The 16,187-nt window shown below is 45.9% G+C and overlaps 1 protein-coding gene across 1 annotated transcript in view; it reads right to left on the bottom strand.

The window, feature by feature from the left end:
- Positions 1 to 16,187, bottom strand: part of DSCAML1 (DS cell adhesion molecule like 1) — a 630,702-nt gene that overhangs the window by 557,835 nt on the left and 56,680 nt on the right. The window contains exon 2 of the mRNA XM_086957025.1: positions 10,835 to 11,152. Within this exon, the coding sequence (XP_086813151.1) occupies positions 10,835 to 11,152 (318 nt within the window). The remainder of the gene's footprint in view (positions 1 to 10,834; positions 11,153 to 16,187) is intronic.

Below are 16,187 nucleotides of genomic sequence, written 5' to 3'. Positions count from 1 at the left end.
TCATGGACATGACAAGTTCCTGGCTCTACACAAGCTCTGACGGCCCTTTACAGGTTGGGAGAGAATTCAGTTTACCTTTCTCCAGCCATAGATGTTTTTGGAGGCATTGGACAGATTGGATAGATTTACTGGAACAGCATCAGTCAGGGTCGGTATGGCAGTACTCAAAAGGTAGCGATACCAAAGGGATGATGGAGGAGCGTTTGAACAAATCAAACACTGACCCCCAGTCAACTGATCTGGCTTTAATCCATCACCATTCTTTAGCTCACTCAGCCACCCCAGTTCAGACATGGCCATATGAAAATCAGTCTGACCCTGTGCCTCATGGGAACAGTCCAGCCCGAACTGCCATGTCTTCCCTGGACCAGAAACAAGTATCCTGGGACCGGTTTCGGATTCATAATCCTCATCAGCCAGGCTGAATCCAGTGGTAGAGTGAGCAAGGGACCCACATCTTGGCATACCCTGCCAACTTAGGGCGCACAAAGCAATACCAAAGGGGATGATGGACGGAGGGTTTGAGCAAATCAAGCACTCACCCCCAGTCAATCTGGGTTTAATTCATCACCATTGTTTAGCTCCAGTTCAGACATGGCTTGGAGGCATTGGACCGATATGAGACCGACTCCATCCCAGATTTACTGGAACAGCATCAGTCAGGGTCGGTATGGCAGTACTCAAAAGGTAGGTTTGACAGATCGGTGTGTGGGCAGTTTTGGGACTGTTTGAGGGCCTGGTTTATAGTCTCCTGGGCCGGTTTTTACTGTTGTTTTCCGTGATAATAAAAAAAACATTGCCTGCAGCAAGCTCAAATCCATGCAGTTTGAATACCTTGCAAAACACTTATTCAGCGCCTTTACAATTTCAAAACTGCTCCGGGGGTCATTTTTGTTTTGCCACCCGTACCTATTTTCTCTCCCACTCCGATCGCTGCATCCACCAGGGAGTTATGTGACTGACTTCCATGGCCCCGAGGGCCAGTCCGACTCGAGGCACCAGCCTAACGCGCGCCTGACTGTGCCACGCTCCCAGATGATCTGTGGATATGTTTAGAGGCCAGTGCGACCACAGACCACAGGGGGAGCCCGCGACACGCCGGGGCGGCCCCACGGTAACCGCAGCGACGGCTCGTGGAGGGAGTTACGGTGGGGCAGGAGGGTGGGGAGGGGGAGGGGCAGGGTGGAGGTTGCTAAAAACCGGCATATGGATAATTGCAGGTAAGTAAACAATTTAATTAATAAAACGAATTTCGTAGCTCGCACTGCTTTGCATTTTGCGATGCAAGGCGCACTACGAAATTCGTTTTATTAATTAAATTGTTTACTTACCTGCAATTATCCATATGCCGGTTTTTAGCAACCTCCACCCTGCCCCTCCCCCTCCCCACCCTCCTGCCCCACCGTAACTCCCTCCACGAGCCGTCGCTGGGTAACCGGCACAGTCAGCAGCCCCGCGAGCACCTCAAGTCACTGCACGTGCAGGAGGAGGCCTGCGGAAATCGGACTAGCTAAAAACGCCCCTTCTGCCTGCTCAAAAGCTCATGAGATCAGACCTCCTGGGGTCAGTTCATCCATCCCCGAGGTCCAAGGCCTGCAGACAGATGAGCAGAGTGTTGGAGCCTTGGAGCCACTGCCTCGGGCATCAGTAGCAGGGACAGAGGGCATGCCTGGGGCGAGGTGGGGGGGGGGGGGGCAGCAGGTGATAAACAGCGCCCCTCTGCGCCCCTCCCCCCCCCCCCCCGAACTACACCTGGAATGCTCAGAGACTTGGATGTTTTACCACTTACTTGTACGGGGAGGGGCTCACACTGCCAGTCACAAAGCAGCACACTTAGGGGGCCTGAAAACAGAGAAACACATTGTCCGTCACTGAGGTACATCTGCGGGGTCACTGCTTCTGGGCCTGCGCTGTGGAAAGTAGGTATCAAACTGCATAACAGGGGGCAGTAGCCATCAGGCCCGGGGCTCCCAGGGGTCAACACTGTGGAGACAGGGCTTCACTCGGGGGTCAGCACTGTGGACAGCAGCCCTCGCCCGAGGCCAGAGCTGTGGACAGCGCCCTCGAAGCCTTCGCCCCGGGCCCGTGCTGTGGACACCACCCCTCGCCCGAGGCCAGAGCTGTGGACAGCTCCCTCGAAGCCTTCGCCCCGGGGCCCGTGCTGTGGACACCACCCCTCGCCCCGTAACCAGTGCTGTGGACAGCTCCCTCGAAGCCTTCGCCCCGGGCCCGTGCTGTGGACACCACCCCTCGCCCCGTAACCAGTGCTGTGGACAGCTCCCTCGAAGCCTTCGCCCCGGGCCCGTGCTGTGGACACCACCCCTCGCCCCGAGGCCAGAGCGGTGAACAGCTCCCTCGAAGCCTTCGCCCAGGGCCCGTGCTGTGGACACCACCCCTCGCCCCGTTGCCAGTGCTGTGGACAGCGCCCTCGCAGGCCTCACCCGGGGTCAGCACCACGGACCCCCACTGCTGCCTTCCCACCGCTCAGGCCCAGCGAGGAGGAAACTGGTTGATGAGATTTGTCTGCTTTGCTCCTCGTCCGTGTCCTGGGCCTCGTCTAATTCCCTCTAATCTGACACACTCCCCAGGGAGGCTCATCTCTTAGACCCGCGCTGACGGATCTCTCTGTTAACTAGCCGCAGCGCCTCCAGTTGCTGGAGGTGGACGACGGAGGGACGCCCACATTGAACAGAACTCTTGTTCCTTGCTGTTCGTCTCCCGAGTTCCTTCTCGTGTTCGTTCCAGTGTGCCTGGTGTTGCATTCGCTGATCCTCTTCTTTGGCAGTGCCTGCGTTTGAAGCGTCGTCATACAATCTCAGCCGTGTGTGTAAGTCTGGGGAGAGCAGCCTCTTGTGTTTAACACACCGAGAGCAGGCTGTGGGCCGGCCCTTCAATGCCCCGGCCTGCCTGGGTGAAACTCCTGCGCTCATTGGATTTGATGTTGCCATCCACATCATGGATTGCCCCAGATATCATTTTAGTCTGTCTTGCTATTGGCTGGTTAGGGGTATCCTTTCCCCTTCCAAGAAATGTTCCATTAGAACGCATGATGGACTATTTTACATCTGAAAAGTACACTCAATCATCAGACATTTTACCACATTCATTTCTTAATCACATTTAGACCTTCTATACATAAATATTTTTTTTTCCCCTGCAAAACACATTAACTTACAGTACAGCAAAAAAATAATTGCTAGAGATGCCAAAGACCACTTCCTCTAAGAGTTTCTACTAGAGGAAAGACCCCTTGATGACTCTGGCAACAACATTCAGCCACTGGGCCGCTGATAAAATTCAACACACTGACACTGCCTGCTCCTGCTTTCTGGCCACTGCGGAAATACAAATACAGCATATCCAGCAACAATAAGTGTGGTTTATAACTGAATATGTCAGGCAGAACTTTTGGCTTTGCCAACGCTTTTTGTATTTTAGGTTTGTGCCCGTCAAGGGCCCCTGGTATTACTATGCATCGCTTGTTATTCGCAAACAGCTTGCTTCAGTTGCACATCTACTGTAATCTACCAGCAAGGATCCTTTATATCTTACATGGAAGCAGCTCGGTGTGTCTCCTGTCGATACTCCATGTTGTATTAATGTCAATTAAATCCTATGATGCAAACCCTACATAATTTAGTAGTACATGGTGCTGTGCCAATGACTTGTTATTGCACTGTTTGACACGCAGGCCATCATATATCTCTTCCCCAAGGAGGCTTCATAGTGAGGGTTGTACCCTTTTGGGTGCTAGGAACCACATCCAGCTGTTGGATAGCTGAAGAGAACCAGATCTTTGAAATTGAGGAAATGGTGTGATCCACGTGCAGCTGCCCCCTTCTGAGAAGGATGGGAAGTGACAGAAAAAAAGACACGATAAATATGGGCACGGCTAAATTAATCAGATGCTACTAACGGCAGAGGGCGGCTTCCCCCAAAGAAGAACCTGCTTGTGGAGAAATAAGGAAATTGAGCTACACACCTGTTGCCTCCTAAATGCCTGTAGAACTGAGGCAGATTCAGTCATAAGTAATGGTTGCCCAACATGATTGACTTCATAGATGCCCTAATCTGTGGCAAGTTTATGGTTGGCTTTTGTTGACCACCAGTAGCAAGTCATTTGTGCAAAATTCAAACAAGAAAAATTGATCTGTAAATGCAAATGTGTCTTACGAAGGCACATGTTTGCCTGTCTCTACAAAGTGTCTCTCCTATATAAAGGGCTACTAAGGTGTTTTTTATTGGATGTGTGATCCACAGGAAGCTTCTTCTTCAGGGCCCATGTGTAGAAATTTGAATATGGGGACACCATTACATTTGTCTTTCTTAGCCTCAAAGCCTCAGGCTTTGACCCTATCAGTCCCACAGGAATAACTTAGTGACCAAAGAGCAAACAAGTGGAACAAAGAGTGAAGACAAGGCGAGCGTGCAAAGGGGCGGAGAGGTCACGTGGAACATTTGAAATGGAGAAGCAATAGGGGCAGGGAGTGATGTGAGTCTAGCAGCAAGGAGGCAGGAAGGAACAATTTTGGGACGGGAGAGGGGAAGATTGACAAGTTTGTTAGGGATCAAGGAGGGTGAGGACAATTTTGAGAGAAAGAAATATGAAGCGTGTATAGAGGATGCAGAGGGTTAGCTAAGTGAGGACAGAGGATGGAAGAAGGAGGCTAAGGGGGGGTGAGAAGAGATGAAAGTGAGTAGGGGGAGTGAAGGACTGATGGGAGATAGCAGATAGAGAAAGAAAGCAAAAGCAAACAGAGTAAGAACGGAGAGAAAAAGTTTCAGGGAAGAGAGGAAGGAGAATCTAGTAAAAATGAAGGGAAGGAGAAGCTAGGGTGTTGGGATGTAAATGCCCATTGCAGAGCTCTCGGAGGTAGTTTCCTCTTTGCCCTATGCATACTTCCTTGTGTGCCGTTACTAGATTTTTTATTTTTCCCATAGTGAGCACTGCAATCATGAATGTTTACCATGATGTCTCTGTGTCAAATGGTAAGAGACTCCAAGTCATGCGCAGAAGCCAAGGGAGCTCCAAAACGACAATGACAACTTTCTGCTCTACCACCAGCAGTGGTGACATCACATATTAGAATGAAGCGGCACACCTTTTTACCCATTTCCTACCAGATTCTCCATGTTAAAACGTTTGGTCTTGTCTCTCTTATCTCTAGTCTATCACTTTCATCTGTGTGAAAAGTTGTATGAGCTTTATCTGTATAGCCCAGAGTGAGTGAGATGCATGTGCACGTGTGGCTGGGTGCAGCAGGATATTCAATTCGGCTTCTCTTAGTTGATGTGGCAGTCCAAAATGGCGGATGAGCATCAGCCAGGCCATCTAGACCCTTGTTAACCAGGGAATGGCACTGTACATTCCTTCCCTTCACTGTAGACAGTTGCAGCTTCCTGCAGGAAAAGGGGACTTCGGTCCCTCCTTTTTCGTTTGCTAGCCTGTCCTAGCCCAGGACCCTCCAGACTTTCTGCCTGAGACCCGGTTATCATCCACACCTGAAGAGGTCGAACCCGCTCTGGAAGGGCTCCTCTTTACCACTACCCTGACATGCGCTGGTCAAGTGAAGACCTGCAGATTGGAGAAGCCCCCAAAGTATGAACTATGTACCAGAGCTGAGCTGAATGCTCCACTATGGGTATAATACTGTTTTTTTTCCCAGTTCCGCGTTCCAGGATTTCTTACTGACCGAAGAAATATCCACCAGGATAGTCGATAAGATTGCGGTTTCTCAGGATTTGGATATGTTGTTTGCTGTCCTCCCATCATACTGGGGACCAAACATGGGTCCAGATTTATGCAAGAAGTGATGTTGATCTGCATAGTGGAAAGGAGAACCCTGGTTTTTGTAGAGAGGGTCCTGGGGTGTGCTTCTTCCAGAGGACCGCCTTCTTAGGAGGTCTTAAGCCCAGTTGCCCGGAGCATGTGAGAGCTGTGCAGGAAGGTCAAGAAACCATCTCTATCTACATTTCCTGGGGTTTAGGGAAGGGATCAGTGGCTACAAAGACTTGTGGGGTCCCCCGTTGTCCGTGAACCCTCCAGTGTGCCCCCAGTTACCTCCACAGGACCTTGAAGATTAGCATGGACTCTCCTGAACTATAGAGTAAAAAAAGATAGGAGAAGCAGCGGTGCACTAGGCACTGCACGCCATGCTGAAATCTGCGAGGCAGTTGCAAAGTTATCAGCCTCTAAAGACCAGACGTGAGGTCCTTTGTTCCCAAACCTCATACCCCCAGAAGTGTGGTTACCCACTGGTAGAGGAAAATGTCCACTGCATTTGGAGGTTTTCGTCGATAGGTGTAGTTGAAGTTAATCCCATGACGCATGAAGAAAAGCGTAACCGTGATTGGCAGTTGATGTAATATTGTATACAAACACCCTGTGACTAGTCATCTTAGTATTTGGTTATTGGGTCCATTCTTAGTCCTTTAATGGTTGTAGATCCCCATAGATTGGTCGCCCCATTGCCCTTTACCCCTTCTCTATGTGTGCTGAATACCAGCACTCTAGCTTGGTGCTTCTGTCCTAATTTGGGTAACGGGTTGTGTTTGGATCTGATAAAGGCTTGTGAGGCTTCGCAGGAGCCTGTTTTCATCAAAAACACTTTCATGTGAAGCATGACATACATACATACATTAATATTTATATATACATATTCCTCCCCCGTGCCTGAGAGTTTGGTGCCTCAGCGTCACTTCTAAGAAGAACCCATGTGCGCATGCGCATTGGTTTGTCAAGGTCCATGGATGCTGTCCCCATTGTTTACAGTAAAGCCTTGTCCTTTAACCTCATCAGCGCGGCGCAAATTCGTGCGCTGTGCTGAACGTTCCATTGGGCTTATGGAACCATGACGGAACGGGTCCGTCATGAGCACAGGTCAACCGAGCTAGAAAGTTCTCGTTTTCTTTGTAATTACCTGTATTTTTGTATACAGTGTCTATCTGTATTTGTATTGAAGTACTTTTGCTTAAAGTAAAGCACAGGCTGGAAACGGATCTATTGCTTGAGATTATGGAGCTTTTCTGAGCTCCAAGTGTCTAATCCTTGCCGCCTTTGACTGCTCTTCTCCGCTGTCCTCAGTCAGCTGCCAGAGGGGTGGACTTTGCATTCATATGGTACCCAATAGTAGGAGGCCCAGGACACCAGAGGTAAATCATCCCAACTGCTACAGTGAGGGTGCAGTAACCCCAGGTTCCCCCCCCCGTTGTCCCTGAACTAGGTTTCATAAAGGGTATATTGAAGAAAAGAGGCAAGATTACAAGACAATGTGAATCCACACTTTTGGAAAAAGGGAGAGAGAGAAGGATGCAGTAAGAAAGCAAGAGCCGAAATTGCCTGGCAGGGACAGAAAAGAATGGGCAAAGGAGAAGAGATGGAACAAGGCGAGGCATTGAATGATACCGAATTACGAGGTCAATAATGACACATTAGAAGAAAAGGTACATCCAAAACTAAACAAGACGATGGGGGTCTACTCTTGTGTGCACCGTGAAGCTATTTATAAACTATCTGCAACCTAATTATTTACCATGGACACGCTCAACTTCTAATGGTTCACCGTCACCAACCACTGATCCCTACAATCACTCTAATCCAGAAGGAGCATTACAGTATTACAATAAATATAACATTTCAATATCAATAGTCCAAAAGAAGGTCTTCCAGATGTATGATGTGCAGTTCTTTTCTTTATTCAATCAAGTCATCAATATCGGCCAACTTGTAAAACAGTTAATACTTTTAACAGCGGACGCGTTTCGTCCCCTTCCGGGACATCATCAGGGCTTTAACCAATTTGAATCCACTTGGTCGTTATCTAATGTTACAACAAGTTGGATTCAAATTGGTTAAAGCCCTGATGATGTCTCAGAAGGGGACGAAACGCGTCCGCTGTTAAAAGTATTAACTGTTTTACAAGTTGGCCGATATTGATGACTTGATTGAATAAAGAAAAGAACTGCACATCATACATCTGGAAGACCTTCTTTTGGACTATTGATATTGAAATGTTATATTTATTGCAATACTGTCAAGCTCCTTCTGGATTAGCGTGATTAGAAGAAAGGGTAGGTTACGGGTAAGGAGAGAGACCAGCAGATGGTAGAGGTAAGGATGAGTGAGGTGGGAGGCAATACAAGAGATACTGCGATGGATGAAGACAGGCTAGTGGTATGAAACGAGACGCTAGGAGTAAGGTGGTAGGTTAAGACCGGGTAGGGGTAAGAAGGCAGAGTTTGTGGGTGAAAATGGTGGGAGAGAAAGGAGCTAAGCTATTGTGTAGTGAGGAAAGGAATACAAGCCTCGGAAGCAGTGAGGGATAGAAACACAGGTAATAGGGAGGAGAGGGGTGTGTTACTCTTACATCGCAACTTTTACAACGTAATGCTGTTACAACGCAGCTATTACAACGGAAATACCATTACAATGCATGCCATTACAACGCATGGCATTACATAGCAGATGCTATTACAACGCATACCATTACATCGTAAGTATTGGTAAGTATTTAATTTTTTTTATTTTATTTAATATTTTATAATTGATTTAATTATTATTAATTAAAAAAAAAATATTTATTTCGTTTTTAAATATTATAAATTAAATATATTAATTTAAGTAATTTTTAAAATAAGTATGAGTATAGGAGTATATGTTTTGGGGTACTGATGTATATGTTTTGGGGTGTTTGGGTATTTTTAGGTTTTAGGGCAGGGTTTGGGTTTTGGGGTACAGGGGTGTTTTTAGGTTTTAGGGCAAGGTTTGGGTTTTGGGGTACAGGGGTGTTTTTAGGTTTTAGGGCAGGGTTTGGGTTTTGGGGTACAGGGGTGTTTTTAGGTTTTAGGGCAAGGTTTGGGTTTTGGGGTACAGGGGTGTTTTTAGGTTTTAGGGCAGGGTTTGGGTTTTGGGGTACAGGGGTGTTTTTAGGTTTTAGGGCAAGGTTTGGGTTTTGGGGTACAGGGGTGTTTTTAGGTTTTAGGGCAGGGTTTGGGTTTTGGTGTACAGGGGTGTTTTTAGGTTTTAGGGCAGGGTTTGGGTTTTGGGGTACAGGGGTGTTTTTAGGTTTTAGGGCAAGGTTTGGGTTTTGGGGTACAGGGGTGTTTTTAGGTTTTAGGGCAGGGTTTGGGTTTTGGGGTACAGGGGTGTTTTTAGGTTTTAGGGCAGGGTTTGGGTTTTGGGGTACAGGGGTGTTTTTAGGTTTTAGGGCAGGGTTTGGGTTTTGGGGTACAGGGGTGTTTTTAGGTTTCAGGGTAGGGTTTGGGTTTTGGGGTACAGGGGTGTTTTTAGGTTTTAGGGCAGGGTTTGGGTTTTGGGGTACAGGGGTGTTTTTAGGTTTTAGGGCAGGGTTTGGGTTTAGGGATAATTAAGTTATATTTACCATTTTAAAATTAATTAAAATATATTTAATACATTAAATTAATTTTACATTAATTACATTTTTTAATTAAATTAAATAAATTAATATTATTAATTTAATTTAATTTCATTATTAAAAATATGTACATTAAACTAATTACTTTTTTTAATTAAATTAAATTAATTACAATTTTTAATAAAATTACATTTATTTAATAGATATTATTTTATTAAATTAATGACAATTTTTAAATGTCTTTTAATTAAATTATTTCAAAATAATTAATTACAATAAACTAAATAACATTTTTAAAAAAAGGTATACTTACCTATACTTACGATGTAATGCCATGCGTTGTAATAGCATGTGCGATGTAATGCCATGCATTGTAATGACATCCGTTGTAATGCATCCCGCGTTGTAAAATCTGCGTTGTAACGGAATGCGTTGTAATACAACGCGTTGTACTGACACCAATCCGAGGAGAGGACATCAGCACGTGGGGAGAGAGGGTAAACTAAAAAGGAAAAGTCAGAAAGCACAGTGATGGGAGTGGAAAGATTGAGCTGGTTCAGAAATGTGACAAAGAGAACCTTTGATGTTTGATGGAAGGAAGGACGCCAAGGTAAGGGACAGGGAAGAGGCAAAGAGGCTAAGGCCAGGGGCAAAGATGGAAGCAAAGGAGTTCAGGGAAGTAGGGCAGTGGAAGAGAGCGATGGCATAGACAAGAGGGCACAGAGGGACACAAGAAGAGGCTAGGGCATTGTGAAGTCTGGAGAGTCAGGGGAACGCAGTAATGAGAGACTAGTGAGAGAAAAAAAAGTCAAGGATGGTAAGAGATGCTAGGAGTCAGAGTGCAACCTAACTGGGAGACGGTAAGAATCCACCCTGTGGCTTAAAGTATGTTGACAGGGAGTGAAAACAAAGGAAATGCAAGCTTTTCAGAGTGATTTAGTCAAAGGTTTGATTGTGAAGGTTAAAGTAACCGGCCTCCTGCTGCTTCAATGAAATTCCCCACTGAAGAAAGAAGGGAAGTTGGACTGGGCTGGAAAAACGAAACGGCCTTTGGACAGCTTTAGATTGAGGTAACCACTTCCTTGCTTTTCATTTTGGCATAGTCGTAAACCGCCACAGACTTTCATGTGTGTGAAGAAGTTGTGAGGACAGGCCAAAGAGGCTCCTGCTTGGAGGAAAACAGGGCGATTGACACAAAGGATGAGGCAACACAATTTACTTGGCGGGAGAATTCTAAGTGGATATAATCCTATAAGGTAACATCTTTTCCCTACTCTCACCTCCTTATGTATTTGGGGAATAACATCAAACGGTGCCTACACAAAACAGACCATCTGGCCACTCAGAGTGCATCACAAGATTATCATCTGGTTTCCCTACACATATGCAAATTACTTATGTAAAATGTGAAATGGCTAACCAGGCTCCCTTCCGTTACGACAATGATCTAGGGCTCCTACCTGCTTTGACGCGGATGTTGGGACTGCGGATCTTGCCGGCTGAGTTCTCGGCGGTGCAGAAGTAATCATTGTCGTGAATGAAGCTGTTGAAGGCAGAGGGCGAGAAGGGGAACAGTTGTAGGGTGCCATTCGGGTACACGTGCCGGATGTGGGGCACATCGTAGATGTCCTCCCCCGTTGCGAGGTACCATCGAAGGGCGGCACTGGGGGACCCTGCGGCCGGGCAGGGGATCACCACCCCCACTGTGCTGAAGAAGGTTACCTGCTGCACAGACTCATTCACAAAGTAAAGGCTGGTTCCAACATCTTCAGCATGAGCTGCAAAAAGAATAGTAGCACATTAGGCTAGACACGAGGGACCAAATAGAAATAAAACACACAAGGCTGCTCAAGCTAAGAGTCAATCCACCAGGCACAATACACTTGGCTCTTACATCAATCTACAGATATTCACCAACTTTAATTACTTAATTAAAACGTTTTAGACTGAAGTAAAATGGGCAATACAGATCACGTCACATGCAGAGTATGTTGTTACTACACACCCACAAATCAGACGGCAACTCCTGTTCCAGTTATTTCTGCAGGGACCATAGTAAGCATTGGAAGGTCTATATAAGAATTAGGTTTGACCACGTTTCATTACAGGAGGTTGCGGGGTGTAGGGGTAATATTGTCCCTATCGATAGGGCATGCTGGGTAATTCAACAACTATCAGTCACTTGAGTATGTTATATTCCACTGAAGAGTGTTTTATAATGTTGGGCTGAAATAAACCAACATTCCATACACGTGTTATCCTCTTTGAGACGATCAAACAGATGAAGTCAGATTACTAATGGCCATAATTAATTTCGAATTCACATGTTAATTCTTAAAAGCTGTAAATATTACATTGATTTACGTGGTTTTAACCTCTAATAAACCACATTTAAAATAAATACCAATAAAAAGAAAACATTTAAAGCTATACCCCAATAATGTTGGGGGTGTTCCCTCCTCATTACCATCCTAGATTTGTATTAAGTCCTATCCTACAGAGGAGGAAATCACAAACATGTTAAAAGCTTGGAAATGTGCCTGTCTAAAGTCTCTAGTTTGCGAGCGTTCATTCAGTTAGGCAAGAATCCCCACCATGGAATGCCTACAACCCACCTTTGTGGGAAAATATGCCTACTGGTGATAAGGCACCCTATCAGCATTAAATGACTTGTGGGCAAATCCATTTGTGGACATAAATTTACACTTAGTGAATACAAAACAGGTCTTTGCCGTTGTAAATGGAGAAATTTACGTACCTGCAATCAATTTAGGAATATGAAAACCTTTGTGAAGAGGCTTACGAAGAGTAAATGGATTAAAAAAGGCTGGATATTGAAACATGAAATACTTAATGGATAAGCAAGGATAAACGGTGAGGCCATTCACCTTTTACCTTGGGAAATAGCACAACAAGTACATGTTGAGCAGCCCTAGCGGCTTCACCTCACGACTTTGTCTCTCACTGGGTTCGAATACCTTTTATCCAAAAATCCTCACCGGTTCTACAGTTCGCATCAATAAACCCTTAGCATATCCATTTCCTGAGCTCCTGGGGAAGATACGTCTTCTCTGCATTGATAAAGTCCAGCAGAAAGGGGTGTACCCACTAAAAACAAACTCAGATCACAGAGGACTCGAGCACAAGATCATTAAGACAAAGTTGAGTTTGAAATCCGGAATGGGATTACAAATCTGATATCAGGGAGGAATAGATTATGGGGCCAGTGGGGTGCAGGGCCCAGTCAAAAAGGGGGGGGGGGCAGATCATGGGGAAGATGAGAAGCTGCTGCCATAGTTTAAGGGGGTGATTCTAATTCCAGAATATGGGAGATTAGAGACTCAAGCTCTGGGGGCTTCTGCCCAAAATCAATGGATACTTGCACCTGGGATCTGGGTGCTTTCAAGCTTGAGGAGCCAACTAGAAACATGATCTGGAAGGGCACAACATCTTTCGGTTTGTCTGGTGGAAGTGTAGCGCAAATGTGTCCAGAAGGCTAGCAGACTGGTCCTGTGATGATGTACTTAATCTCAGCATTCGGAGTGGGAAGGATGCTCAGCCTCGAGACAAGAGTATAGATTCGAACCAGAGGTAAGAGAGGATGATGCACGCATATCAGAAAGAACTCAATCTCAAAAGTAAAGGGGGTTTAAGGGGAGATTCAAGACAGGTGACAGGGCGTTACTCAAAGTTGAGACAGTAGGCTGGGAATTGAAATTTAGCAAGGAATCAAGCCTGAATTTGATGAAAGGGGTGTTTCACCCAGATGAGGCAGGGACTCAGAACCTGAGACATTGGGGGGTCCAGGTCTAAAACTGGGGATACCAGTGCAAGCATCAGTCAGGAGTCAAGCACACAATTTGGGGAAATTTCAAAACTGAAGAGCGTAGAGATTTGAGTCTGAAATCGTGTGGATGTCATACTGAAGATAGGGGTGGGATTTGGATGCAAGCTTAGGTCTCAGAGGCACATTTAAGATCAGAGCTCAATGTAGACTCCAATCTGGGTTCGGGGGAGGTGGGAGCCCTGCTGTGAGGGCGGCCTTGAGACAAATATTGTGAAGAGATTCGAGACACTAGACCAAGGTGCCTCAATCCTTAGCTCGAGGAGAGAGATGTACAACCTTACAGAAAGGGGGACATGAGACACACACTGGACGAGGCTCGAGTTTGAGATGGAATATAGTATAAGGATGTCCAGCATTGAACCCTATTTCCAGATGGTACCGTGACCTAGCATGCTCTAAGCGTACACAAAGTCACACTCTGAGGCCAATCCGAACCTTGTGCAGACCTTTTATAGCAGAAGGGATTAGAGTGTTGCAGAGCGCTTCCCAAGTCCTTGCGAAGGTGCCACTAATCTCTTGAGTCCAGCAGTGCTTTTTGTGGTTACAAAAGCTGTGCACCACAAGGACCCACCATTAGGCTTGAAGACCGGAAATGACACTTGACCAAATCCTGCACACCAGCGAATCACCCATTCCAAACACCAGTCTCCCTACAGGCACATCTAGACAGCATGCAGTAAGGAGCTCTCACAGTGTCAGTTAGAGGGGGTTGTTGTACAAGACAATTCTGGCGCAGTTAAATATTTTCATTAGAAGCTCTCTGGATGAGGCTAATATAAAAGAGTCACAAAGCAAAACAGTGTATTCATTAGCTAAAAATGGGGTACCAAGCCAGAAGCCAGAACCCAGAACTGTTGATTTTGTATTATTTCACCAACTACTGCCTGAGGTTAATGCTGGGGCACATATTACCCGCCAATTAAGAGAAATCAACAAAATCTATTTCCAACCAGGGAGGAAGGGTAGGTGTTCATACGATGGTTCTCTTCCTTCTTACACAACCGCTCCCAAAGGATAAAAATCAAAACCTTCACGTCTGACTCACACCCAGTCAACAGAGGTGTCCCCCAAGGATCAGTGCTCTCCCCTCAACTGTTCAAGATGTATGTGGAACCCCTCACCTCCCTACTCAGAACAGCCAACATTGCCTTCCACCTCTATGCAGATGACACCCAGATCTATCTGGAAACCTCTTTCTTTGAAGATATTAAGAGACTAAATAACATTCTCAAAGAAGTCCAGCATTGGCTATCCATAAACCACCTCAAACTCAACCAAGACAAAACCGAAATCCTCCTCATCTCCAACAAAGAAGAAAACTCCCAAATCAGGGAATGGCTTAAAGCAATCGATGCTCTCAAGGGTAATCTCACTCCGGCCAACTCCATAAAATTATTAGGAATCACCCTAGACCCCAAACTTGACATGGTCAGACACATAAAGGACTCTGCGAAGAGTGCCTTCCTCAATCTGAAGCTTCTCAACAAAAAAAAACCATTCATCCCACCCAAAGACCTCAAATAAGCCACCCAATTCCTGGTGATATCTAGACTCGACTATGGAAATGCAATCCCCACCGGTACAGCGAAATCCCACCTAGCCCCCCTCAAAACAACTCTAATTGCAGCAGCCAGAATGGTCACCAGTCAGGAAATTTGAGCACATTGCACCCGCACTCAAAGAACTAAAATGGCTCCCAGTAGAGATACGTGCCAGCTTCAGAACTGCCTGCCTCACGCACAAAGCCCTCCACACAAGAAAACCTGAATACTTGGCCTCCAAACTCAAAAAGGCCAGCCAGACAAGGAACCTCAGAAGCTCAAACTCCCTACTGCTCAATCCTATGAAAACACGCAAACAAAAAAGCAATGCACGATCCTTCGCTGGAAACACACCCGAAATCTGTAACTTCATCCCAGCAGATATTAGGACTATCCCGTCATTTGTAAAAGTAAAAAAACTCCTAAAAGACCTCTTCCTCAACCGCGCCTTCCCAAACAGTTAACCATCTTTGAAGGGCACATGCCTACATTCCGCAGCACCATGACACTTCGTCACCAAAATCTACCTCCTCCAAGCACCCCTACGCCCCTATCCGCTCCCCCCTCCATGAAAATGGTTCCGCCCAAGACAACGTGCACTCTGCGAGGCTCTCAGGACTGCCATGCCTCAATGTTGCATCACATGCCGGAACTTCCAAACCAACATGCATACCTATGCCTTATTTTGGGATCCCTGCATTAAAACTGTTGAAAGAGCTCCGATACCCATGGGTCTGGCCAGCGCTATATAAAACTCCTTAATAAATAAATAAATAAATAAATGAACTGATGTCAGAAATTCCTTCCAGCAGAACACCCTAAATATCTTCTGGAACCTTTTGGCTACAGGTGATCCACAGCTTGTGTACAGACACTGCATCAGTTCATACTATGACGTACACCTAAACTGTATTGGTTTTAGAAATTCGAGTGTGCTTCAGGTACTGTGTGAATATTTCAAGTAGGTATGACTGGAGGCAGTTATCTGTCAACAGAGCAGTACTGCATGTCTGTGACCTCCACCCACCACAGTTTGTGCTTGCCCAATAGAAGCTACCCAAGGTTGAAGCTAGCATGCCCCATACGCGGTCTTTTTAGATCTTACTTTTGCTTATTAGTGTGTAATTTGACTGAAAGTAGATTTATCATAGTGATAGCAGAGGATGTTAACAGAAATATTCATGCATACCTATACATACAACACACTCACACAACAACAAAAATCCCCTAATCCTGTGGAAAGTCGCTACAGACATTTCACGAATGCTCTAATTTCAGGGACAAGACTTCAACAGAATTGTGGTGCAGGAGATGCATGGACTGACTCTGGTGAAGTAGGCTTGTACCACCTGCATAGGGGTGTACAGTTGGAATTACTGAATTGGAAACTGCTGTTAATATGTGGAATCTAAAATCTAACCCAGA

The sequence above is a fragment of the Lissotriton vulgaris genome, chromosome 2_1 (genome assembly GCF_964263255.1).
Source record: "Lissotriton vulgaris chromosome 2_1, aLisVul1.2, whole genome shotgun sequence".
Classification (NCBI taxonomy): Eukaryota; Metazoa; Chordata; class Amphibia; order Caudata; family Salamandridae; genus Lissotriton; species Lissotriton vulgaris.
The sequence above is the reverse complement of the archived record's forward strand: the minus strand, read 5'-3'. Positions and strand labels throughout refer to the sequence as shown.